General features: G+C 38.4%; 2 protein-coding genes across 2 annotated transcripts; both read left to right on the forward strand.

Moving 5' to 3' along the window:
* Src64B (Tyrosine-protein kinase Src64B) lies at positions 1–27,281 on the forward strand. The gene is given in 8 exon segments (XM_068292470.1): positions 1–237; positions 7,923–7,972; positions 20,954–21,721; positions 23,084–23,303; positions 23,368–23,621; positions 23,701–24,008; positions 24,075–24,128; positions 24,130–27,281. Coding segments are annotated over 6 exon segments (1,659 nt in total). The 5' UTR covers positions 1–237; positions 7,923–7,972; positions 20,954–21,459; the 3' UTR covers positions 24,691–27,281.
* On the forward strand, positions 2,711–3,830 carry LOC137579230 (uncharacterized). Its single transcript, XM_068292935.1, has one exon. The coding sequence runs from the start codon at positions 2,826–2,828 to the stop codon at positions 3,828–3,830; it is 1,005 nt and encodes a 334-aa protein (XP_068149036.1). The 5' UTR covers positions 2,711–2,825.
* Positions 27,282–27,469: the final 188 nt, after the last annotated feature.

The following is a 27,469-nucleotide window of genomic DNA, read 5'->3' on the forward strand; positions in this document are numbered from 1 at the left end:
CCTGTGTGCCTAGAAAAGTAGTAAGAAATAAAAAAATAATCTACTTGCATACTTTCCGTAAATAACCAAAAAAGAAAGAAAGAGAGAGAAAAACAACATAAAACAGCAGCGGCAGCTTCATCGTGTAACTGTAAATTGTTTGGTGGCCGCTGGTTTTTTAATAGCTCGAGAATTGCCAAGCGAAAAAACGCTCAGTTTCTTTTTTTCTTCTGATTTATTCTAATTAAAAAGAAAAAGGTGAGTCTGAATTTATTTCTCATTGCCGCCCCAGTGAAACTTGTTTCGCGGAGTCTCGGATAAATATGTATTTATGTATGTATGCATGTTTGTGCGTGCATTTGCCTTGCATTTGATTAAGTACCGTTACAAAAAGCCAATGAACGCAGCAGCGGCAAATAAGTAAACATACATACAAACATCCTAACAACTATTCACACATACACACACACACACACAGGCACGCACGCACACATGCAGAGAACAAGAACTTGAGGGAAGCACAGTGGTACCAAATTGTTGCAAACTGGTTATTAATTTGAAGTGTTTGTTAAAACTATTTGCTATATAAAAATGTTTGCAATCGTTTGAAATTTACAATAAATTCACACTTATTTTTGGGGGTGGGAGGAACTTAATTCACTAAAATTGTAACACTGTGCCAACTGGCTCTCTCTCCGACTGCATTTCTATTAGTGCGGCTGCAGCTGATAAAAACTAAATCCATTTTTATTGCCTTGGCTGCTGCTGCCTGCCTGCAGTTGTTGTAATTACTAATGTAGTTGATGCTGGTGGGCTGCTGCGGCTGTTTTTGTAGATGTCTGTAATTTAAGTGAGAATGAAGGACCGACAAGCGAAGCAGCTGTCGACGTTGGCGTCAGCGTCGGCGCAGCAGCAGCTGCAACTCTCTTTCTCGCTCTCGCTCTCTTTATTGCTTCCTCTCCTCTGTCCCCTTTCATCCCAGGGGTTCTCTTGAGCGAGCTATTTTCGGCCGCGGTTTCTGTTTGGTTTCTTCATTTTCCTTCTTTTTTTGTTGCCGTATTTATTTATCTTTTGCTCTGTGTTTATTATCCCAAATCCCCAAAAATCCCGTTTGAAGTTCAAGCCACAAAATTATTCTCTGCTATTTTTGTTGTAGCTTATCTTTTTTACCAACCTCCATCTCCCACACCCACCCACGAAGTCAGCCATTTATTTTGGTCTCCTTTCCCATTTTGTTTGTTAATACCCTTTAATACATTAAATAAAACAAGGTATTTTCAATTTACTAGAACTAAGCTGAATAAAGCTCAACGATCGGTGAAAAGTCGATGTACATATGTAAAAGGGAAACGTGTAAATAGCTCGCGATTACAGGTGTTGTTTGTTTATATTTTTTACTTTTTGGCCAACCGTTGATAAAGACCAAGAAGTGTTTTCTTTTCTTTTCTTAACCCTTTAATTGGGCAAGCGCAATCAAAAGGGAATTCTCATTTGAGTGCACTAGGCAATTATGCTTGTGCGCTGGGCTGGGTGTCGTCCTCCTTCTCCTCCTCATTGTAAAATGTCCATAGCGAAACTGCTTAACTGAGGACCGAGGTTATTGAAAGATCTTTTCAATTTCACAAAGCGTTCAACAATTTGGACACACACAAACACACATTCATGAATAGCAAAAGCACTGACACAATTACGCTGAGAGTTACAAAAAGAAGATGGTTGCTGTGTCGTAGGCGGGGGTGGGGGTACACGAGTAAATAGAGGAAAAGTTGCTAAAAGAAAAAAGTCGAAAATTCAATTGTGTATGCCTTTTGTGAGTTGCCGTTGTCGTATGTCCGTCCACTTACATACACACATGGTCCGTAGTGTTTTATTGATAAGAAGATGGAGAGTGCGTGGTGAAGCAACAGTAGCGAGTGAAAAACCTTTGCATAGACATGGAAATGTTAGAGTTAGTATGCGCAACGAAAAATCTCTAATCTACAAACAAATATTTTAAAACATCATCTAGTGGGCCCTGTACTTAGTTGTGTTGTTTTCCACCTCAGAATTTCTGAATTCATAGAATCAGAAAGTATTTCATAGAATCAGAAAGTATTCTGGCAATTTTCGAATTTCTCTCTTGAATTAAATAAAATCGAAGAATGTGGCTTACGATTAACGAGGGCCTTTTGCCCGACTATCTAGTTGAGGTGCCACGAATAATAAGGAAGATGTTGGTTTATCGTTTTTTACGTGCAACCTGTTACTGTATCTGTATGGAATTTAGCGTATTGGCAGTTTTTCTATTCGGTGTTATTTTACCCATGAAGGAGAATCCCATGAGTTGGCTGTGTTACGTTATCAAATGGACCTTTTTCTCAATTTACACATGGACTTTGATTCTTCCCCTTGTTGTTGGCATTGGAGTCTACGGGCTATTCCTCTGCCGAATACACGAAATTCGTCCGGAATGTCATCACGTTCTTTTTGATCGATTCAAGCATAATTTCTTACAGAAATTTTACCTGATGTGCACAATCGTGGGCCTTAGTTGTTACACTAGTTTGTTGTACAAGAGCTATATAATGAAGCAGCTGATAATGAAAGGGATCAATGCCGATTGTGTTTTGATGGCTTTTGGCAACTTGTGCGGCTTAAGTTATTTTTTTACTCAATATGCTTCATCAAATTTTAAGGGCTTTAACTTGCCCGTAGTATCCTTGGGGATATCTCTCCATTCATTACACCAGATTTTGCGCTCATCCCTAAAAGAAGCTGTGAAGACAACGATTATATCGACGTTAGGTCTTATCCTGTTCTATTGTCTGCCAGAAGCCGATCTCTTTTATCACTCCTGGTGTTTGGGTATGTCAATCTCGATCAAATTGCATCTTGCTAGATGCATCTATAGCTTGATTTGGCAAGCGAAATTGCCGCTGTCCTTGGAGAGCTCCTATTTATATTCTGAGAAAAAACCCATTTACACGTTGCTACTAAAACGCCTGAAATTGTGGATTACCACCGGATTAATGTTACCCATAAATTATAAAGACGTCCAGGATATTAAAAACAGTTCAAAATTGCCACTCTTCATGGCCTTGGACTGTGGCGTGCTACACGGCTTTCAAATGCAGGCAGCAAATGAATTCTATGCGTCCATAAATAATCCCGAAATGCTAGAGCAGCTTTTTGAAGTGAATACGATGGTTGGATGTAGATCGTGGAGAGACCTAAGCAACATTGTTATGAATAAGGTAAACGATTTTCGTACTGAATTGGCAACCCTTTTGAATCAAGATCAATCTGGTGTTCATGATTCCTTTGAGGGAACTCCACCTCGCGCACAGGGTCGTTCATTAATACGCCCTTCTACCGAAGGTACATTTTCTCAATACAATCAAAATGACATTGAAATGGAGGATGAAGGCAGTCCTCCCGATCCTCTATCGATCTTTCAAATTTATTCACTGCATAATATAATTGCTAACCTGATACAAAACCATTGGCTTTTCGTCAAAATGTACGATATCTGGCATCAGTTCTCTGCCAAAAACAATCCATTGGCAGAGTTAAATCGCATATTAATTTCCGCTGAACCCTTGGCATACAGTTTACAGGGTGTCGTTGCGATTTGCGTGTGTTCATTGAAGAACAATAATCGTTATGTCATTTGGGACGAAGATGTTAAGTGTATATTGAAAGCCGTTTTGGAGCTAAAGAATGAACTTGCTGCTATTGAAGATCATGAAATTCTGAATAATACTGGCAAACTATGCAGCAGCTATCAATTTCTTAGATTGGCCGTTTCGCGCTGCATGTACCAACTGCTCCTTGAATACAAAGACTATCTGGAAATCCTTTTTATTGGATGATTGGCAACTGTTACGCGAATTGGAGCAGCAACTAAATGTTCTTAATCCATGGACATGAATTATTATTTTTTTTCTTTCTTTACCATTCGATTTGTTACTTGTTAAATTATTCGTTTAATGTCAAAAATATATATGTAAAAAAAGAAGAAGAAGAAGAAGAGAAGTCGATCATTTCTGTACATATATAGACCAGAATGAAGCAATGGTTCCAATTTTTACCATTTATTCTTAAGCTTTTGCGTTGGCTTTGCCATTGCCATTTTCTCGCATAACTCACATTGAAGACCGAGGCCGAAAGCACAAGAATGGCGACGACAACGAAGAGGACTCTCAGGCACGAACGGGCACACACATTTCCGGTCTTAGAGCCCGGAGTTGCCTGCCGCCCGCTTTTCCTTTCGGTGGTTGTTGTTAGCTAGCTAGTTTTCGATTTGATCGATTTTCGTAAAACACAGAAGGCTTTTACTTTGTTTAATTTTTTTTCGACAACGACAAAATTGTTGCCCATTTTACTCACCTCCGTTAATCAATTCGGATAACATAAAAAAGCCTTACTTCTAAGACTGTCAGGAGGGGGCAACTCCATTGGCATGTTTTGCATTGCATTACAATTGCATTTTACTAAAATGCGTTATAAGTTTAAATTTCCTTTAATCTACTTATGTCAGTTTGTGAGGGAAGAATTTTCCTTAAAGCATGTTGTAGAAAAACCAATCGATTAATTGAACATTGAACAATTAATTTATTAAGTTTATCTACTTACAGAACATTTTGATATTGTTATGCATATATTCATTTATGGTTTAAGGAGCTTTAACCATTTATACAACCATTCATCCGTTCATCTAGCTTAACTAACTTCAAATAAGTAAACGACGCCCTAGTTTGCGTATACCCTCGCAAAAGGGTAAATTCATTTTGCTCAGAAGTGAGCATACACAGAATAGGTATTCTTGATCAACACAACGACAAAATCCACAATACTGGAGCTTTATTCTATCCTATTCTTTTTAGGCAGAAATTCAACTTTTTAGGGAAACAAATTTTAACTTCCCTTTATAAGTTGAAGGGATGGAGAAAGAGCAACACAAATTTATTCCAGAGTAATCTTAGGTCCCTTTTGTTTTGTCTCTGTTTATTTTTTGTGAGGACGATATACCTTAAATGAAAACTTTTTAATTACAAGGATCAAGACAATAAAAGTTTATTAAGCGAAAAACTCTACGGTTCTCTCCCCCTCTTCCGTTTTTAGCCTATTTCTTACAGAAACCAAAAATAGATGGTAGAAAGCGTGGCAAAAACTAATAAACTCTAAACCCAAACTCAGTCACAAAGTTGCAGACAACAAACTGTCGGCAAAAAAAGAGCCAACTTTGTTTAGTTGTAACTAAAATAACAGACAAAGTAAAATAGCATTTCTCAAATATGTGCAGATACTGTTGCGCTTAATATTGGATTTTGGCACAAAATCGACTTAGTTTCCTACTTTTTTTTTTTTTTGCTCAGTATTTGTATTGGAGAATGGCAATTCAGATTGCCCTCTTCTTGTACCATAGCCTTACTCCTCCTATAAAAAGCTAATATTCAAATGAAATTTCCGTACATTGAACCCATCCTCGAACGCCGTATACAAGGTGTGAATTTGCCTCTCCTGCACAGATAAATAAAAACGGGAAGTAGAGCAGCATTTTCACAGTACCCCGCCTAACTCCCCCGCAGCCCGCCTATTTGCCAACCGCCTAGTCGTTGTTTGTTGTCTCGAGACTGACTTAAATCCATTTGTATGACAGTATCATCAACCCTTAGAAAATTCTCAAACGCATACAAAGCCACAAAATTGACAAATCTACAATTCTGGGATTTCGCTAGCATTTTTATTTACGTATAAATCTTAAATTAAAAACTTTTAGTTTATCTCGTTTTCAAATGTCTGTTTGTGTGTCTATAGATAAAAAATCTCTCAAGCTTGCAATTTATGTAGACCAAGCTGGGAAAATGATTATTGAAATGACTAAATGTCACGCTGTGATTGCGCCGAGAGCGAATTTCGTCTTCATTCGGATGTCTACTTGTCCTTCCTATCTCTTTCTGCCATCGCCTCCTCTCCCCCTTCTTGCCATTGTGCACGCGTCTCAAGTGCTTTGCAGTTGCAATTGTGTCTAGTGGATGGGAACTGAAGTTGAATGTTCCCCAAATGCTGCACTTTGCTGATTAATTTATATGTGCGCAGCAAAGTTTTATATATTCTTGCTTCGTTCTTTGTTTTTTTCTTTTTTCCTTGTTTTTGCTATGATCAATTTGACACAGATTTCCAAATCAATACAAATCGCATGTAGTTGCCCACTTTGCAGAACTTACATACATTTGTATGTTCGATTGGCTCGTAATTGCAAACACTTTAATATTGAACGCAATTACAATGGCTTATATTCAAAATAAATCGTAATTTCAGTTTTAAACAGTTTTCTCTAAAAAAAAATTTAACCTGCCAAAATGTAAAAACAAATCAAGTTGTTCACATACATAGCATGTTGCACAGGCGTTGTTCTTCTTGTTGTCACTGTGCTAATAAATTTGGGCTTTTTCTTCTTTTTTTTTTCATTCTTGGCAAACAGGATCGAACGAGAAACCGCTTGGCAAATGGTGGCAGTCGTTGTGTAATCGCTAAACTCATATCAATAAAACTACAGTTTCCTTTTCGGTTTATTCTCTGGGTCGAGTCTCATTACAAAATGCAGCGCAAAGTTGTCAAAAAATTCAATTCAACATGTTTTCCACTTCACTAAGGAAGTTCGATTAATCTCTACATATTTACCTCCACATTCGCCACAATTGCTTGCGCCAGGATCGGTAGGTTTGTAGGTTTAAATTTTGGGGGTGAAATGGATTATTTTCGGGAAAAAATCGGTGTTGGATATTAAAAATTTAGTAGTGGTAAATTATTACTTAGTTCAAATACATGTGTTGTTCAATCTAGATTTGGAATTACAAAAATTAATCGATAACAGAAAATTTACAGAATTTTTTTGTCGCTTCTCTTTCATATCAGACGCCCAGTTTTTCGAGTGCTGCTGTTATCTCAAGTGCTTGATCTTAAATAAACAAACTACAATATGCTCAAAAAATGGTTACGGTTTTTTATTAGGGGCGTACACACTAGCAGATGAGATAGGAAATAATGAGAGAACGAGAGAGAGTGACCCTTACCAGCTGACTACTAAAAACTGAAAGTGATACATCTGCTTCTTTTAACTAACGAACATAAGAACGACTTGGGTCAGTGGACTTGGGGTATAAATAGCATTAGGTAGACATAGCATAATGTATGAGTAGGGTTGGCCCTGCTTCTGCTCTGCCTGAGGGCGAGCATCCTTCTTTAAGACGTTCGTGTTACCTCCCTTACTTCCTTTTGACTTGGTAAACAGGTCACGTGAACATTTTTAACCAAGCGAGAAGGACGAGCAAACTGACAGTTCGAGCCCAAATGTGATTTTTTTTTGGTTTCGGTGTTTCATGATTTTAACGCGTCTTTGTTGTCGTCGCCGTCGTTGTCATCATCAGCGCAGAGTCGTTTTGCAATTGCTTTAACGTGTTGGAAATATTTTAAGCTTGCCCGCTTGTCTCATGGCCTGAGTCTTAGTCTGAGGGGGAACTAGAGGAATATCTGCAGCTGAATCTGATTCTTTGCCCATTTCGGCTCTCTTTGGGCTATTTGTTTTGCTTCTCTCTCTTCAATTTTGTTTTTACACACATTCGTCCGTACATAGGAATGAAGTTGCTGCCTCGTAGTAATAAAAATACCAGAAATGTGTATGTACACACATAAAAATCAATATTTGCACCGCGTCGCCGCTGTCAGTGTTTCCTTTTTCTATATGTTCATATACATATATACCTAAATATTATTTTTTTTTTAACGCTTTTGTTTGCATTCAGACAAAGTGACTGCTGATAAGACTAATGCGGATATGACGCCTAGCTATAATACCAACTCACTAAATATACAGATATATAGGTAAATTTACATAGTTTGGCTACAATCATCCTCATCCTCATACCTAACCATCTCTCTCAACTTCTCTGTCATTTCAGAAAACTTCCCAACGTCCATCCAAAAGTTGACTACAGTTAAACACAAAAGGGTAAGAGAGATCTCTAATAGTAATCGCGTAAGAATCTTTCTGAAATGGCATAAAACAACAATATAGCCGATAAACGTGAAGCGCGATTTGCTCCAGCCTTTTCGAAAATGAGGTCTTAACTTTAATTCATACACCCGAATAGAACTAGTCCAAACTATAATAATTCATAAAATCTAGTAATAGTATTTTTTTTTTTCCGATTCAGGTATATTTTTATTTTGCTGACCCCGTGTTACTTGTTTCTTTCGGTCGCCCGCGAGCGTTTTTGAACTTGTTCTACATCTGCTGCCAGTTGACTATCTTTATCTCTTAGCCACACGAAAAATTACTTTTTCCTCCATTTGTCGTTGGCCACTCAAACAAGCTAAAGTGCTGCTGCTGCTGCTGCTGCTACTACTTGTGCTTCTAGTGCTCCAATTGTTGAAAAAACGAAAACGAGTTTTTTGGTCGGCCAGTTGCCAAAGTTACCAGTTACTAGTTACCAGTTTCAGTCCTCTTCGAGCATGTAAATCATTGTAAAACTCTGTTAGTTGAGTTAGGCCTAGTTTTTGATAGCGTTTTATGTTGTCTTTGCTCGATTTGTTGGAGCCTGCTCTCTTGCTCTGCATATCCGCTTATTCTTTACCAATATAAAAAGATTTTTTAGCCCTCCAAATTTGATTACCATTAAATTCCCTCCCAACAACTCCTTCGTAATATTTGCATAATAAAAAAATACGAGAAACCTAACCAAACAATTAAAATCATTCATTATTGAGAATAGTTTATATTGGATCCATCTGTGACATTATGGGATCTTTATCCAAACAATTTATAATAATATAGAAACAGATCGTAGGACATCCCTGAACCACCAAACTATGCAAAAGGAAGGTATTTTTTGTTGTTTGTTAATTTTGTGTCGTTTTGTATAGTCACGCAAAGCATCTTGATTCTGCCTTTGAATTTTAGTATTACCTAGAATCTCGAAAGTCAGTCATGCGTTGCCCCTTGGAATTCATATTTGTTCGTTTACAGTGTCAAAACGTGTTTAAAATTCCAGCCCGGCCATCTATTGTTCTTTTGCCCACTTATTCGTCTTTGGATGAACCCATTTTTTCTTTTCGGGTTCGGGGCGTTGTGGGGTCACTGCAATAGCAACGACAAGTAGCAAAGTTGAGCAAGAGCAACCAACAACCCTTCAAGACCGAACCCTTCACATGTCTGAGGTCTCAGTCTCAGTTTTCCCTGAGACTAATTACAGAGGCGGGTCAGCGTAAGGTGAGAAGGTTAAGCGCCCTACCGATCACCCGACCGCTGGATGCATGTTGAATTATTATGCGGGTTATATTTTTTTTCATATACATAAATTTAAAGCAAACATTTGTCCTCTCTTCTCTCTCTCTGCATCGATGCAAAACTTGTGCTCATATTAATGAAGTAATGGAGCCTTCTTGGTTCCTATGGGGGAAAGAAAATGCCGTGAGTTAAAATGGTTTGGGATGTGGAATATGGGAGGTGCAAGGAAGCCCCAAAATGGCAGGCATGTTGCCGTTATTTGGTTTCATGCATAAAATAACTGCACATAAGTACAACAGACGTTGCCCGGCTTTGGCTGTGTTAAAAATTTTATGAAATTGCAACGCGGCCAAAAGGGAAGTACCAGAAGCATCACACGCCGCCCCCGCGTTGCTGTCTTTTTATTCCCTTGTTGCAGTTCCTCCCACAAACTCCTTTCCCCCATATCATCATGAGCATCTCATAGAGGCTCTGTGCTTTTGGGTGTGGTACAAAATGCAATTTTGCGCTGCTAGTTTTTTGAGTGGCAAGTACACACACACACACACACAAACACACACCCAGCATAACTCTCACGTACACTCTCAATTTTAATAGCCTTAAGTTTATAAAATTATACATACACTATAAACACACAATACTGGAAATGGAAATTTTGTGGAAACTGACTGATTGGGATCGGATTTATAAGATTAACCAGATACAGAAATTTGTGAAGGAAGTTTTCAATGACTAGCATCGATTGAACTCCGATTGTGTTGCAAATCAAACTTTTGATGCCTGTGATACAAATTTTTCTCAGTGTGGGAATCAGAAACTGCTGGCACAGCTTAGCTCCAACAAGCTGTTGCATAAATCTGATGGTGGTGCGCCCTGGTTGGTGTCCTCGCCTCGACTCACCTTACCTTGCTTTGTTGTGTTTGTGTTTTAGATAACTTAACGTTAGGCGTTCGTTTAAAACTATGTCAAGCCAAACACCCCAACTCACTTCCTCCATCCTTGATCTTCCGTCTCCTGCTTGCTCTAGTGGCTCTTCCCATGGTATGTTAAATCGACAAGGAGGCATGCTCTATAAAATATTTGTTTAAACTTGCACCTCGGTAGCATTAACAGCCTCTTCTTCCGTTCCCATTGCAATTTCTGTAGCCTATATGTGGGTAGCCATTCTTCAAATCCTGATTATGCTTCTCTCCCATGCCATCCATCGCTTTCAGGGGCCGCTGGTGTTGATAAGCGCACTTTGAGTCTTGCCACACTCGAAATGAGGCAATGGGTAATCACAACTTAAATGAGTAGTTTAATTTTCTTCAAGTGGCTGTTAGAAGAGTGCAGATGGGGAACACATTTGATGTTAGGCACATACATATACCCACACACACACAGACATATGGCTTTACATTTTCAAGAATTGTTGCAACGGCAGCTACCAGAGAAAGAGAGTGAGAATCGTCAACAACCTGACAATTTGCTTTTGTCTGAGTGTTGCCCATCATTTTCCTCTGACAACAACAACACCAAAAAAAGTGCTAAAAAAGTTTTATGCCCTCAGATTGCATCCTGTTTGCCAGGGCTTACAGTTTCTTTTCTCTTGCACAGTCCTTCTTTTTTTCTGTGAGTGTATACTCTTTTTCATGAATAGAAGATTGCAGGGGCATGGTGAGATTGTCAAAATCTATGTAACGGCTCCACGTGTATATATGTACATATGTATGTGAAAGAATACAAGCTGTAACTTTCAGCAAGGTATGCTGGGGCCGATCTCAGCATACACTGCACAAATTTTTAATCTTTTTAAAACGGTTAGCTCTCTGACGCTGCCTGCATTTGATTTAAACAAAAAGGAAAAACAAAAATAAATGCCGCAGCGGATGGCAAAGATGATGCGAAAGAAGACTCCGACTGCCGCCTACCGACTGCCAGGGTTGTGAAGTATGAATTTTTTCTATCAGCCGCCAACCAGCTGCTGTCTGCCTGCCTGCTTACCCTGGCATATCCTTTGTTTTAATGAGAGCTTTATAACTTTGTGTTTAAGTTTGCCTTTTGTCGATGCTGCTAATGAGATGCAACTGAAAACAAGAAAAGCAAAACCAAAAAGTACAGAAATTTTTGTTCTCAGAAAAGCTTCAACTGATAAAATAGCTTAAATAACTTGGACGTTTTCTCTCAGTCAGAATCAGAAATGATATACTATATCTTATTAGATCCTCTGAGAAGAGCAAGAGCATATGAAATGCTCTGACTTTGCCCTGGGTTTACCTTTTTATTCCTTTTTGTGTGTTGCTGTTTCCATTTCCTTCTTATCTTTTGTTTCATTCATAATTTTGTCGCATACATAGCTGGTGGAGCCGAGCCAAGTGTTTAAGAGGGAGGGGGATCTCGTGTTGGGGGTGAGTTTTTGTTTTTGGATTGGTCACAGGATATAGGTACGTGAGACATGTTCCTATGTGTATGTATCTCTCTGAGTGTGAGTGTGTGTTCCGTTGCCAAGCCTTGTGACTGTTTCTATTTATGTTATGTTACCTGCCTTGGGTGACTCCTTCTGTCAATGTCTGCTATCAGACACCACCTCCTCTTCCTCCTTGCACCAACCGTATACCCATTTGTCTTTCTGTGTATTCGCATAGGTCGCATTGTAACATCAGTCGTCGTCAGTATATACGAGCAGCTACTAAAACCTCTGCAAAACCTCCTCGCAACTGCATTGCGCCGTAAGAAGGAAATTAAATACTTCAGTCGGATGTTGTTAAAATTTCCGTTTGGAATGCTGCCTGTCTGACTTTTTTTTTTTTTTTTGGTTCAAAGTCGGTTTAAATAAATTTGTCGTAGGTGTTGATTGAACAGAATTCCCTTCTCCAAACAAAGCGCACATTTTCGAGTCAGATATTTCTTTGGAATTCATAGAAAGAATAAAAATACGAATTTTGAATGTTTGAGTAACATATTAAGAAACTATTGCGTCAGATGATTCAATTAGTTAGCCCTAATGACATTCTTTGCCCAACGCTTTTTCTATCTTTTCGCGTTGGTTGGTGCCCTTTTGCTCTAATTTTCGTTTGGGGCCGTCGTCACTGCGCCAAAAACTGCAAAGGACTTTGCAGCCTCATTTGTTGCATACGTTGTCGTGCCTTTTTCCGTTCGGCATCGTTTCAAAATTATACTTGGTATGTGTTGCGCTCTTTATTGTTGTCGCCCCACAATCCCAACAAACAGCACAGGAAAGAACAAAGCCAATTCGCAAAGTACGACCACTTTTTAGTGGGTCAAAAGAAATGGTCAGAACCAACCTGAACGAAATCGTGTATAATTATTTGCTAATAACCGGGGTCCGCAATATTGACCTTATATATTTATAATATATTTAATAAATTATGTTGTTTAACTCGCCAAGATTATCGTTTTGATAGGTCCCCTTAAATTTAAAGTTAATTCCTAATCCAACTATATTCTCTATAATCTGGGGGCATTTTAGGCCCACTGTGCTTAGCTAGAGGCGGCAAGAACAAGAAATGCCACACGAATGTGGAGCATGTCATTTGTTGTTGTTGTTTCCCATGCCAGATGAGGGCCTGCTACTCTTCCACTAAGGCCACATGCCGTGAATCAGCAGTAGCAGTGGTGGCAATTGCAGCAGGCGTTGTTGTAAATCATATAAAATAAGAGCATACTTCGTTTTTATACCATACACCCATAGGGTGAAATGGTATATTAAAGTCGCCAAAATGTATGTAACAGGCAGAAGGAAGCTTCTCCGACCCTATAAAGTATATATATTCTTGATCAGGATGAACAGCCGAGTCGATCTAGCCATGTCCGTCTGTCCGTCCGTCCGTCCGTCCGTCCGTCCGTCCGTCCGTCCGTCCGTCCGTATGAACACGCAGATCTCGGAGACTATAAGAGCTAGAGCCACCAAATTTGGTATGTATACTCGTGTATTATGCACGCGTACAGAGTTAATTGGAATTTCGGCCACGCCCCCTTACGCCCCCCAGGAATCACATAAAACTATTTTTCTTAAAAAAGTATAACAGCTAGAGACATCAAATTTATTTTGTATACCCGTTTAGTTAGCGCGCAAAAACTGATTGTTCAAACTTTTTGCCACGCCCCCTTACGCCCCCAGGAATCACATAAAACTGTTTTTCTTAAAAAGTATAACAGCTAGAGACATCAAATTTGGTATGCAGATTAGCTTGATAGACGCGCAGATATTGGCTATTTAAAAATTTTGCCACGCCCACTTCCGCCCCCGCAAATTAAACAAAACTGATTTTCTCAAAAACTAACAAAGCTAAAGTCACCAAATTTAGTATGTACACTGGCTTAGTATGCGCGCAGGGTACATCTATTTTCATATTTTGCCACGCCCACTTCCGCCTCCATATTTAAGAAAAAACCGATTTTCTCCTGTAGATTTTTGACTATCGCATTCAAATTCGGCAGACTAATTATTCTTATCTATTTCTACAAAACTACCGAATTTTTATTGAAATCGGACTAGAAACATGCAAAATATGCGTATGAACGTATTTTACAAAGCAGTCCACAAGGCCAGAATTGGCCGTTGGCTAGTGGCGGCGCTAGAGTGCTCGTATGTTCGTAGAGTGAGCGAGATAGCACATACTATGAAACATGTAAAAACAATTTAATAGACATACATTTGGTTTTCGAAATTTGAAATATTTGTTTCGCCTGGTGTATGGTATACCCAAGTCGACGAGTCGACTTACTTGCTTCATTTTTTTTTTATTTTTTCATGTGAGAAATCGCTGGTAGGTCTAAAAGTTAAACCAACTAAGGATGGAGTGTTACAAACAACGGAATTCAAACTTGGTCTAACATACAACCTCTCTCTCTTTCTCTGCATGTGTGTGTGTGTGTGTTTGTGTGATAAGACCACTTCTCTTTCACAATCTCATATTGGTGTTGTCTAACTCAACTACATACACTCCTCCACTCCACTAGATCGAAATCGATTTGTACATTTATTTCATTTTGGGTTTTGGGGTCACCTAATGACTTTTCGATGGTTTCCCACTCGCCTCGCCTCCCTTGATAAGCTGCCTTTACCACATGGAGATAACTGGAATGTAACCCGAGAGGACTTAATGGCTTATCAGCTGATAGAACCCAGACCCAATTGGAGTGGTGTGTCTGCTGTGTATGTGGTATAAAAAACGTTGTGAACTGCCTCCCAATGCATTGCCGCTGTCAGGGGAAATGGAAAAGGTTTTCCATGTGTTTCTGTTTTCACTGTTTTGAGTAATTGTTGCACTTTGTAGCAAATAGCAGCGTGAATGATAACCTTTACCAAATATTTTCAAAGTGACCCACTCAATGTTCTATAAATAGCCATTAAAGACACATCATGAAAAAGAAGAAATGAAATAGGGATTTCGTCGGATTTCAGTGAAGGTGAATACTCTTTTTAACTGTTTCCTGAAGCCTACTACTGTTTGCTTACTCTCCGCCAAGTAACCACATTTCGAACGATGCTTATGCGTGCAACAATGAATGCTAACTGGGCGTCATTGGCACTACTATTACGATGCGATAGCGATATTGCCGTTGTTGTTGTCGTCTTGTGCTCATCATCACTACCCATAGTCTTAAGTGGCTACTAGCGGCTGTTTTGTCGAGGTCAAGGCGAACAGCGTGTAAATGTTGCCACCTCACACATAGGGAGTTTCGTGTGATTCTTGTCGTCGTGCGTCTTTCTGGCGCCACGGTCGATGGCATCATTTCTATCATGTAATCACAACCAATATCAGCAACCGGTAGTGCGAGTATAATTTTAATAATTTAACTTTAACCTTAGAAGTTTTTTGTTTTGCATACTGTTTAAGCTGCATATGAGTTTCCTAATGTGTTGGCTTGTTTTTTTACACATGTTGACGAAAGTTATGGTAGTTTGCCAATGAGTGCCAACAATTGCAAGTGCAAATTATACGTCCCCAGAGAAGAAGAACCATGGACTGCACATGATTTGGCAGTTGCCAAGCTACATTGTTAGTTCGGCTGACCATAAGGATGTATTTTGATTGTATTTGCAATTTTTTTCTTTTAATTGTTAGTACGTTTTCTTTAAGCTGTAAAAATTAGCTGAATCTTATAATTTCTCTCCAGTTCACTCGCCCAATGTACGTCATCTGTCGCATGCTGCTAGCTTTGTGGCAGTGAGAGCCTCTCCTGACGACTCACGATTTCGTCATCGTCCTATCGTCCTTTGTTGAAACAAATCAACAGCCCCCACCCCCACATTTTTTTCGCTGGTTTCCCTTTGTGTTTTCTGTATTTTTTCAGAGTTTTTTTCCGTTGTCGTCCTGGTGTTGGCACGCAACTCTGTTTCATTTTCACATCCTCGTTCATATCCTCTAATTCGCCCTCGTCATTGTTTGTTGTTGCCATTCTGAGCTGATTCGCACGGTAATTAGATTTCTGGGTTAACTTTTTTAGTGCTTGCCATGCCACCCACCAGACTCGCTGTCTTTGCGCCTGGTTGTGTCCCTTCCATTTCCGTTTGATGTAGCAAACGATTGTTTATTTTAGCTAATTTTTAAAAAAATTTTACTCAAATAAGCATGACAATTTTTCTATGCAATGCATACATGAAAGGCATTGGATTAGAGTAAACTCAAATAAGCCAAAGGCCAGACAAGCCATTAAAGTAATGATATCATGCTCCTCTGCTACTGCCAATATGTCGTCTACCCTTTATACTGTTATTTCCTCTCAATGCTTGACAGACCAGACCCAACAACAACCCCACAAGTGTTATAGGCCCTGAGCACGCAGCAATTCCTTTCATGCTAGTCCTTCCACCTCATCTCAGACCGCAAAACTCGCACCTTTTTTTTTTTTTTTTTAATTTTTATGTACACAGATATATAAAAAAATTCACACGTTCAGCACAAAGTTGAAGAAATGCGTCAAATTGTGCGTTATAAGCAACACGCCCCTCAAACAACATTCATCCACCCAGATTTAGTTAGTCACGTTCTACTACTAATGTGTCTGCATTCCTTTGGCTGTGGCGTAAACATAGCTGCTGCGACTAGTGACCGACCTTTCTACTGGTTCCCACTCTTTCAACGACAAGTATATGTAAGAAGGGCGCCAGTCTGAATAGCCATTGGGTCTTCAACCCAGATTGACGGATAATGTCCTCACCAATTGATTGCTTTGATTGACAAAAAAAATAATCAGGAAGAGGCGACAAGCGAATTATTGGAAAATAAATTAATTACCTTACATATCATTTAACCAATAATTTCACCAATCCATCAATCAATCTATCAATTCTTTTTCTTTGCCTCTCACTATTTCAGAACTCACTATTGAGAGTTAAAGCAAATTCTTATTTCTAAGAAACCTGATTTAAAGTTGTAAATTTAGCTGCCGCTTGATTAGAATTACTAAGGTCATCTTATGTTTCTCACAGTGTAAAATTGACTGTTTTAAAGGCTTCCAATGGCAGAAGTTCAGCAATTGCTTTTGTACGTCTGCGATTTTATCGCCCGCCGTTTAAAAAGACGAAAAAAAAAAAACACAACTTTTGTATATGCTTTTTGTCATTGTTTGTTTTTGGTACCTTAGCTTTATATTGTTGTAAAATACGTGACTATTTTTTAATTGTATCTACTACCTCTGGCCCCACGTCCGCCTTCGACTGAGGCCCTCTCTTGCCTCCTACAAAGCCCTTATTATAAATAAATGTAATCTCCATGGTGGTGCAGGCCTTGCCTGCTAGCAACAGGCAATAGTCGCCTGCACCACCATACCATCTGATTGATTTTGTCATATGTTTGAACTTGTCATTCTTCCTCACACACACACACACACACACACACAGACTGAAATCGGCTTTAAAGTCAGTCGTATGTACAATATTTGCCGAGAACTGGATTCAGAGTTGGTAGCTTGTTATGATTATTGCTTTTAGTTCATTTGTTTAATGGCATTCCCCCCGTTGGCAATCATTTTAATGTTTCTAGCGTGGCTGGTCATTTAAATTTGCCTCGCTAGAAGGGGCCCAAACCTTTACCAGCTGATCCAATTCGCCAATAAATAAAAATTCATTTCGTTTTCCAACTGCATTAACTTATTAAATATCTATCTCTTCAGTATTGACCTGTCGCACCATATAATTAGTTGAAAATGCAGGGTTAAATGGAAAGGTCTGTTATTCTTCATGGAGTTATTTGTAAGTTCATTAGTCTGTGCGAATGGAAAAAATAATAACCCAAAGAAAGCCTCGCATCCTGGTTAAATTATAAATTAACTTATAATTGACTTTGGCGCATACCCTGGACCAAAATAGAGAAATCGATTAATTTCATTAAATTTTTTGCCTTCTTAACATTGGGTTATATGAATTTTTCTGAGATTATTTTGGTAGGGTAAATCCAATTCGATGTTTTGTCTTGCTTCCGGAATGCATAATGTATTATTATTTCTATGAAATGCAAAAAATCAAAAACAAAAATAGAGAAATATTTATTGATATTTATTATGTTGGCAATAAATGCATGTTCAAATACTTTTGTTTATTGGTCCAAACATTAAAGTCATGTTTGGGTCCCCTTTCTTCGTATCCTTGTCAGTCAATGTCAATTGACGAGAAGAATGTTTTATTAGAACTTTATGCAACGAGTTGGCATCTAGGGATAAATAAATCTTCATTGAAATATATATATATGTATTTGTGGTTTATCATGTAGGAAACAACTATGGCTGTGGGGGGTGGACAGACAGGACAGAATTGTGGGGATTAATCGATAGTACGTGACGTTCTAAGGTGAACGACTGTAGCGATAATAACATAATATACATATAAGACGTGGAGGGAGAAAATGACGGCTTTCACCTGAAAAATGGACTACGTCACAGACACAGGTACAATGACGGAGAATTTGACTTTTTAAGTAGCAACAATGAGGTCTATTGACAATACTAGGTGGCAATAAAAACAGTGGGCGTTTAGTCGGTTATTTTGTGGAGATTTAGGGTTGGTCTGCATTTTCATATCAGTTTCATTTTGAGCCGTGTTTTGTGCTGACACATCAGGAAATGATGGTATTAAGGCATTTACAGTTAAAGCCTTGATGATGTACTTAAGGATTTGACAATGACATGCTGGTGACATGCCAACGCTCCAACCGAACTTCAACCCCAAAACAGCCACCAAGAAATTAGCATAGAAATTTCATAAATTTAGAGAATTGTAAAAATATACGCATATTGTTAAAGCTAGTTAGTTGACACAAATCAAATTTACCAGACCAAATTCTAATTAGTTAGAGTTTTAGTCTTCTGATCAGCATCTTGCATTTCATATTCATCTTGTGGTCATGAATAAATAGCTTTTCCCTTGCATCCATCTCCATCGCACAATACACACAATTAGGTATTCATTTGGTTTTGTCAACTTCAACAATGTACTCTAGCAGCAGCCAACAGCAATCCATTTACACATGTCCTCAATGCACTGAGCACAAAGCCCACTGGAGGAGCGGAAAAGTGTTGACTAGTCTTACAATTATGACATACACATTTTCTCAGTGTATGTATTTGCTCTTTGCCCTTAAAAGTAAACTAGAAAAATACATTTTCGTGTGGGCCAAGAGAGAGAGAGAGAAAGAAAGTAAGAGCGGATACCGAAGGGGGTGACAGTTCTGCTAGTTGTTGCCCATCAACCGAATGAAATATTCATATTTACGGTTTTAACTTTCTGCTCCTGTGTAAATTTAAAATTGAGCTTTATATTCGGTTTGTCTTTTGGGTTTGAAGGTCTAAAAAATCGGTGTTGCTTGAATGAAAGTGACACGCTTGTGCTTTGTTACCGAAATGGTGTGAGGATTGGAACGGGGCTTAAAGGAATAGAGAAGAGACAAATGAGTGTGTTAGTAGAAACTTGGTCATGCCAAATGAATCGAAATTTTCGTTTACAATTCATTGTCATCTCTGTCGCGCAGTTTAAGTCACAGACTTTTCGGCTGTTCATTGTGTCCACTTGTCGTTGACCTCTCCGTACCTTTTATTCATCCCCTCCCCCTCACTTAAAATTGGTTGAGTTTCTTGTTATTGTTGTGGTGGCTGCTCTTTGGGGGTTCATGAACTCTCTTTGGAAAAATAAAATTTTGACTTTTATGAACCCATGAAAATGAGAGAGAGAGAGAGATCAAAGTTTATTTTTATTGCTAACGTTGTTGTTTTAAAGTGCAATACGTTAGGTTTATGTAAAGGACAACAACTGACTGGTCACGGTGTACACACGCCAGCAACGTCTCGCCGTCGCAGATTGGAAAAGTCATTGTCCTTGTTGTCAAAGTATTTGTAGTTTGCGTTTTCGTCTCGACTAGTGTGATGCTGCTTGCCGTTCCCTCGAACTTTAAAATTCAGTTTGATAATGGGTCAAGGATTGCAGTTAACACAATAACCTCCTAAAGCTCTTCATGATGCAGAACTTATTTGGTACTTTGGGTTGTGAGACTCCTGAACTTGGTGGATCGATTAAAGGTTTCATGATAGATCGTTTACTTCGCTCTTCCTTTTCCTGGTCCTTGTCTATTAGGAAATCATTTGCTTGCTGAACGCCTTTATAACTGATACCCACAAGCAAATAATGTGCCGGCAGGACATTTAACTAATGCCACAAAATGCATACTGCTGTAGACAATTTCACGCCAGCTGCGCACACATTGAAAGAGAGAACACAGATAGAGAAACACGACAAATGTTTAACAATAACAATTAAAATTGGAAAGTGGACATCAACAATTTATATGGTCAAACATATAGGGTGACTAGGCATGTCTTGGTGTAACTTGGTTGGGAGTCTCTCCTGTTTGGTTCGGTCTACTCCATCCATAATTATCCAATTGTACAATAAACAGATGCCTGCCAGGCCTTGAGTCAATATATGACAATGTGGCCAGCTGGCAGCTTGTCAAACTTCTTCTTTCGACTATTATTACCATTGTTATATGAGTGGAGGTCGTCGTTGTCGGTCATCGTTTGACGATTGTCTGCAGTTGTTTCAGCTCTTGCTTGTTGGAGGACTGCTGCATCGTAGTGATGCATTTTGATAAATACATTAAATACTCGTATCCCTTTCTATGTCTTCCCAATGCCGACTATAATTTGTGTATTAGTAGCTCTAATCTTTTAAAATTTGCATTGCTTGCTTTTAATATTTCGTACCCTGGAATTAGTCTTCTGATGTTTTAGGGTTTAACTAATGATTTAATTGATTTAATTTATGTTGAACGAATTATTTTTTTCTTTCGCCTTCATTTTGGTTTTTTCATTTTCTGTCCTGGTACTCTCTATAAGCCTTATACACTGTTCTGCCAAGTCAAGTGAAATGATGTGCCAAAAAACTTTTAGCCAGGCAAATGCAGCAGTAGGAGAATTGCAAATGTTTTCTCTCAGTGACTGCCACCGCCACCGCCTGAATGAACGTAGGTCACTGACTTTTATGGTCAAAGAGAGAAAGGGAGAGAGAGAGAGAGAGAGAGAGAGAGAGAAAGAGAGATGGGGCCAAGTCGAGCGAAAGTTGAAATTGTTATTCTCGTCGTCCTCCTTCTTTGTTGTAGCTTGGGCCTGGATGGGAATGTCATTTTAATGAATACTTACTAAGAGTAACTAATTTGTGGCAATTTATGTTGACTTTTGCTCTGTTTTTTCTTTTCTTTTTGTTTGCAGGTGACAACAAGGTTAAACAGCAATGTTCACACTTAAAGGCTGGCTGCAGTCGCTGGCACATGGAGGACAGGCTAACTAACCATAAGTGGATAATCAAGCAACCGGAACAGGAGACGCTAGTGCTAGGAGGCAGCTCAACACTAGTCCTCTTTTTTTGATACATGAAAACAAACAACAAAATGCACTTTTTGCAACCAATCTAAAAAAATAAACAAAGAGAACAAGGCAAATGCCCTCCAACCAACTTGACTGATAGTTTAAACCATAACCCATTAACTTTGCTGAATCAACAATCGTTTTAATTACTATTTAAGTCAAAATTTACTACCCATAAAATGCCAAATTTGCAACAGCAGCAGCAGCGACAATTGCCACTGCAACTATAGAAACATCAGAATCAGACAGTCTCAGCCATAAGCAGCAGCCACCCACATACACATAATCATCATCATTATCATCAATTAAAATCAACAATCGTCATCGTCGTCGTCGTCGTCATTACCGTCATGGGCAACCAATGCTGCAACAAACGTCAGGATCCGGAAATGGCATTGGCCTATCCCACAGGCGGCTATAAAAAATCTGACTACACTTTCGGCCAGACCCACATTAACAGTAGCGGCAGCGGCAACATGGGCTCGGCTCTAGGACAAAAGCATAACAATGGCGGTTCACTGGACTCGCGATATACACCGGATCCGAATCGTGGTCCATTAAAGATTGGCGCCAAGGGCGGCGTTGACATCATCAGGCCTCGCACCACCCCAAGTAAGTGCAACCAGAGTCATGCATTCGTAAATAGTTTTGCCGATTTTAATTAGCAATTTGACTTTTGTTGTTTTGTTTTTATATTTTTTATTTTTACTTGTCACTGCCATAACCCTCAACCCAACGTAACCGTAGGCCGATGTTTACCAAGACACGTAATATGTTTGCAATGCGATGGCTCCCATCGCAGAGAATACCTACATAATTATGCACGAGGGTTAGAACACAATTTCAGTTCGCTTGAAGCTGACCTCGCTGCTGTTACCTATGGACATTTAATGTTATAATTAGAGTTACCTCTCTGGAGGTTCACATTTGACATCGCCAAGATGTGGGACAGAGGGAGAGGGTGGCACGTTCTCATATTTGCATTGTGGAAAAATGTGTGACAGTCGTGTTCACCTTGACCAGCAGCTAGGTGCGTGCTACGCTGTACTGGTGGGGTTTACTCACTAGGGCCAGATTAATTTATATTGGTATAATGTGGATTTTGAGTTAACTTTCGTAAGACGAAATACTAATAACCAATTTACATCCCACAAAGGGATCATATATATAAAATACCACCGACCATTGGTGGTCATGTTGAAATCCAAATTCCACATTTGTTTTTTGATATTTTCATGCTTTAATTTACGTTTAACTTTTAAAAAGAATTTGATTTGATTTGCCCGATATTGACGCCTCATTAAACAAGCAGCTGTCAGCAGCTCTCTTGATTTGGTTGCAGTGGTGTGTTCCCTTCGGTTTTCCATGTCATTTCGGACATTGCCAGAACATAACAGAATCTGGATAATAAAGCCGCTTAGGTCGTGTAAGCCCTGACAAATGCGCTGAGTGGCTGAGGTTGACCGACTTGGCTTTTTGGTGGCCAGTGATTTACATTCGCTTATAAGTTGGCTTTGTCAGCACGAACCAAGGGAATGCATACACAGACATACATATACCGCTTGAATAGAGGCCAAGGCAACGGAGGGCGGACTTAAACTGTGGGATGAATCTATTAGCCAAATAGAGGCATACAGTAGTAGTCAGTGCCAATAAAAATTGTTTTGTTCATCTGATAAATTGCTAGCTGTCGCAAAGCCAAAATGTATGCTAGTTAAATTTCAATTTTACATTTTCCCATCAACATCATACTTCATCGTTGTATTCATTAAATTCTAATTAGATTTACGCCAATTTGTAGCCATAAATTGCAATTTGTTGAAACGCCTTGAAGGCATTAAATTAAATTTAAAATCCCAGCCAGCCAGCCAAATGAAAATTTCTAACCATATCTCTCTAACCCCGCCTTCACTCTACCAGCGTTTGCACTCGTTTCTAACTTGAATTCTTTTCTGTTTACTTTTGTATTTTCAGCTGGCGTACCTGGTGGCCTGCCCAAGCGTCGTGTAGTTGTTGCTTTATATGATTACAAATCGCGCGATGAATCCGATTTAAGCTTCATGAAGGGTGACCGCATGGAGGTCATAGATGACACCGAGTCTGACTGGTGGCGCGTTGTCAATCTGAGCACACGACAAGAGGGTCTTATTCCTCTAAATTTTGTGGCAGAGGAGCGTAGCGTCAACAGTGAAGAGTAAGTTCTTGTCATCCCCTTTACAATTTCTTTAATTTTCTAACCAATACTTTTGCTATTGCAGCTGGTTCTTTGAGAACGTTTTGCGTAAGGAAGCGGATAAACTGCTGCTGGCCGAGGAGAATCCACGAGGCACTTTCCTTGTCCGACCCTCCGAACACAATCCGAATGGTTACTCATTGTCGGTCAAGGACTGGGAGGACGGCCGCGGATATCATGTGAAACACTATCGCATCAAACCATTGGACAATGGCGGATATTATATTGCTACAAATCAAACGTTTCCATCACTTCAAGCCTTGGTCATGGCCTACAGCAGTAAGTTGCAAGAAAATACCAAATTTGTAATAGATTTGGTGATGATAAAAATCCTTTTAATTTTCTTCTATTGTTTTAGAAAACGCCCTTGGCCTGTGCCACATATTATCGCGACCCTGTCCCAAACCGCAGCCACAGATGTGGGATTTGGGACCAGAATTGCGCGATAAATACGAAATTCCACGTTCTGAAATTCAATTGGTGCGCAAATTGGGTCGTGGTAATTTTGGCGAAGTGTTCTATGGCAAGTGGCGCAATAGCATTGATGTGGCTGTGAAGACACTGCGGGAGGGTACCATGTCCACAGCTGCCTTCCTCCAGGAGGCGGCCATCATGAAGAAGTTTCGCCACAATCGCCTGGTAGCTCTCTATGCCGTATGCTCACAGGTAAGTCGACCTGAGATTCAAATACAATTTTATATTTAACTGATTTCTCGTCTTGCTAATCCACAGGAGGAACCCATCTACATAGTGCAAGAGTACATGTCGAAGGGCAGCTTATTAGACTTTTTTGCGCGAAGGCGATGGCCGTTATTTACATTTCGAGGATCTCATCTATATAGCCACCCAAGTGGCAAGCGGCATGGAGTATTTGGAATCGAAGCAGCTCATTCATCGCGATTTGGCGGCACGCAATGTTCTGATCGGCGAAAATAATGTGGCAAAGATATGTGATTTTGGTCTGGCACGTGTCATAGCCGATGATGAATATTGCCCAAAGCAAGGATCACGCTTCCCAGTCAAGTGGACAGCTCCCGAGGCAATAATCTATGGAAAGTTTTCAATTAAATCGGATGTCTGGTCCTATGGCATACTACTGATGGAACTATTTACATATGGACAAGTGCCCTACCCGGGCATGCATAGTCGCGAGGTGATTGAAAACATCGAGCGTGGTTTCCGCATGCCAAAGCCGACAAATCATTATTTCCCTGATAATATCTATCAGCTGCTTTTACAATGCTGGGATGCAGTGCCCGAGAAAAGGCCGACATTTGAGTTCTTGAATCATTACTTTGAATCCTTTTCGGTTACGTCCGAAGTGCCATACCGAGAAGTGCAGGACTAAATGCAACAACTGCATCATCAGTAATAGCAACAGCATTACCTTTACCAATCACACATACACGTACACTTACACACACACACTATACACTCCCTACACACGTACGATATATATATATACATATATGTTAGTGTATAACGTTATATGTATGCAAATAACTGCATACATATATCTATATATACATATATATTTACTATAATTCGTAAGACTTTTTTTAAAAGCCCTCCCTCCCCAACACACACACACACACATTTACATACAAACGATGGGAAAAGAAACAACAATTTTATATTTTACACGCAAAACTAATTTTATAATTTATATACCTAACTTGTATGTACTATGAAAATAGCAAGTATTTAATTAGTTTTGTAAGCTTAAAAACAAAAATAACAAAAAAAAAAAAAAAAAAAAAAAAAACAAACAAACAAAAAAAACCAACAAGAAAGAGACACAAGAAGAACAAAAAAACAAGCTGATAAAAAGGCAAAACAAGCAAACGAAAAGGAATGAAGAAAAAAACATAAAATGGCGAAACCATAATGCTAGTTTAATCGGTGCTTAGGTTAAACATTCGATTTCTCTTATTCTCCTCTATATCTATCTCTATCTCTCTCACTCTGCTGAATTGTTTTTCTGAATATATATATATACTTTCCAAATACCCAAGTATTGTTTTTAGAATTCAATCAAAACTAAGAAAGAAAACAAAACAGAAGAAAAGCAAAAAAAAAAAAAAAAAACAAAACAAAACAACAAACACCAAATGTAGTTGAAATATAATTGCTAAATCGCGAAACTCCAAAATGGCATTTACTTATAAGGTGCGCGTATTGTACGCCACGCCCCTTCTACTTCTATTTTCCATCTACTTCCAACCAACTCAAATTCAAGTTTTTCCTTTGCTTCTACCAGTAAATGTAGACGCTTTTTTATACAAATCATGAGAAATTAGAAAAATTTTAATGATTGGCAAAGTTTTTTTTTTTTTTTGTACAGAGAAAATTGCAACGTTTTGTTAATTCTTTTCTTATTTTTCCAATGATTTATATTTTCTTGTATGTTTATAGTAGATTTATTGTTTTTGTAAATTTAAGCACAATCAAAATTGAAATTATTCATAAAACGTAAACAACAAACACAAAAAAAACAAAAAAACAAAAGCAAAACAGAAAAGATGCAAAGCAATCGAAGAAAAAAAAAAAAAATATAGGAGATCATTTTCAAATCAACACTTAATTAGCCCGATTTACTTACAGTTAGTTCCTGTCCAGATCCATTTGTTCCACGCCAAACAAAGAGCATTATGATGCTATCTCCAAAAGGGTTTCAAAATGCAAAATCAGATGATAACGATCAAGATATTATAATTTCTATTCCAACCACAAGCTATGGGCACACAAAACTACATAATTCACTCCTATTGGCACTGTGCAACACCACACAAAATATATCGCCCTCTTCTCCACTGGCAATTTACTTTCCATTTTTGGTGTCTATAATTTCGTCTGCCTGATTTCAAACAATCCTTAAATATTTAAGAGGTCTCCTTTGAGGTTTTTGCCCATGCATGTCGAAATTTATTCACTGCCGTTGCCACTGGAGATGAAATCGGTATCTCAAAACTGTGTTGCATCTTGCTAGGTCTACCTACTTCTTTCTAGCCACTAGGTGACCCACACTTATCTAAATGTATGCCTCTAAATAGACTTATGTAGTCAGTAAATGAAACAAATTGAAATAATTGTGAAGATATAAATATATATAATTTTTTTTTTATTTTTGAATTTAATTTAATTTATTTGTTATAGTTTTAAATACTATTATGTTGGCCATTGTGTGCACACTTGTAGCATAAAACCAAAGTTTAGCATTTCGTATTGAAATATGTAAAATATTTCCAATTCCTTTGACCCTCCCTCCCATTCTACTTATTATGTTCCTGCTCCTGTTTACACACCCTCACACAAACACACACACAAGCCAGTTGATCCTTTTATAGCAAACCATTCAAGAACCGAAAACCATTCAACCCAATCATTGTATGAAATTGCATTAAACGTAAACGCTAACATTAATAATTAACGATTAAATGAAGAATCATTAAAATAAATATATTGTTATAATTAAAGCAAACAAAATGCAAAAAACAAAACAAAAAACAAGGCAAATTGAAATTGTTTAGCGTAGTTGATGAAACGATAACGATAGACGATAACGAAGTGAAAGATTTTTGTATATAAACTTTGGCATAACATGTGTAGCAATAAACAAATATATAAATAACAATTGAAATCATAAACGAAACTCAATAGCAAAAACAAATAAAAAGAACAACAACATCACGCCAACAAACTGTAAGCAAGAACAAAAATTAACATTTTTTTTTTTTTGATATATACAAAAGCAGAAAGAATGCAAAATTTGCGCGGCAATCAAATTGAAAGATTTTCAAAATCATTTTTAGACGTTTGCCAGCCTAAAAAGCGTGCAAGAAATTATACATTGTCGGGAAAACAATATGTTAGAAATTAAAACTAAAAACCAAATAAATTATAACTATTAAATAATACAAATAAATAATATAATATTGATGGAAATGAAAAACTTACTTGGCAGCAGCAGGACTAAACAAAAACGAAAAAGAAGGAATAGAGAATCAAGGCAAAAACCGATGTTGCCCGATTGCCACCAATTAACGTGTGCGGCGATGTATCGGTTAAGTGTGTAAGGCGTAAACAAAATAAATGAAATAAAATGGAAATAATATGTAATAAAAACA

This window comes from Drosophila tropicalis, unplaced genomic scaffold (genome assembly GCF_018151085.1).
Source record: "Drosophila tropicalis isolate 14030-0801.00 unplaced genomic scaffold, ASM1815108v1 contig_694, whole genome shotgun sequence".
Lineage (NCBI taxonomy): Eukaryota > Metazoa > Arthropoda > Insecta > Diptera > Drosophilidae > Drosophila > Drosophila tropicalis.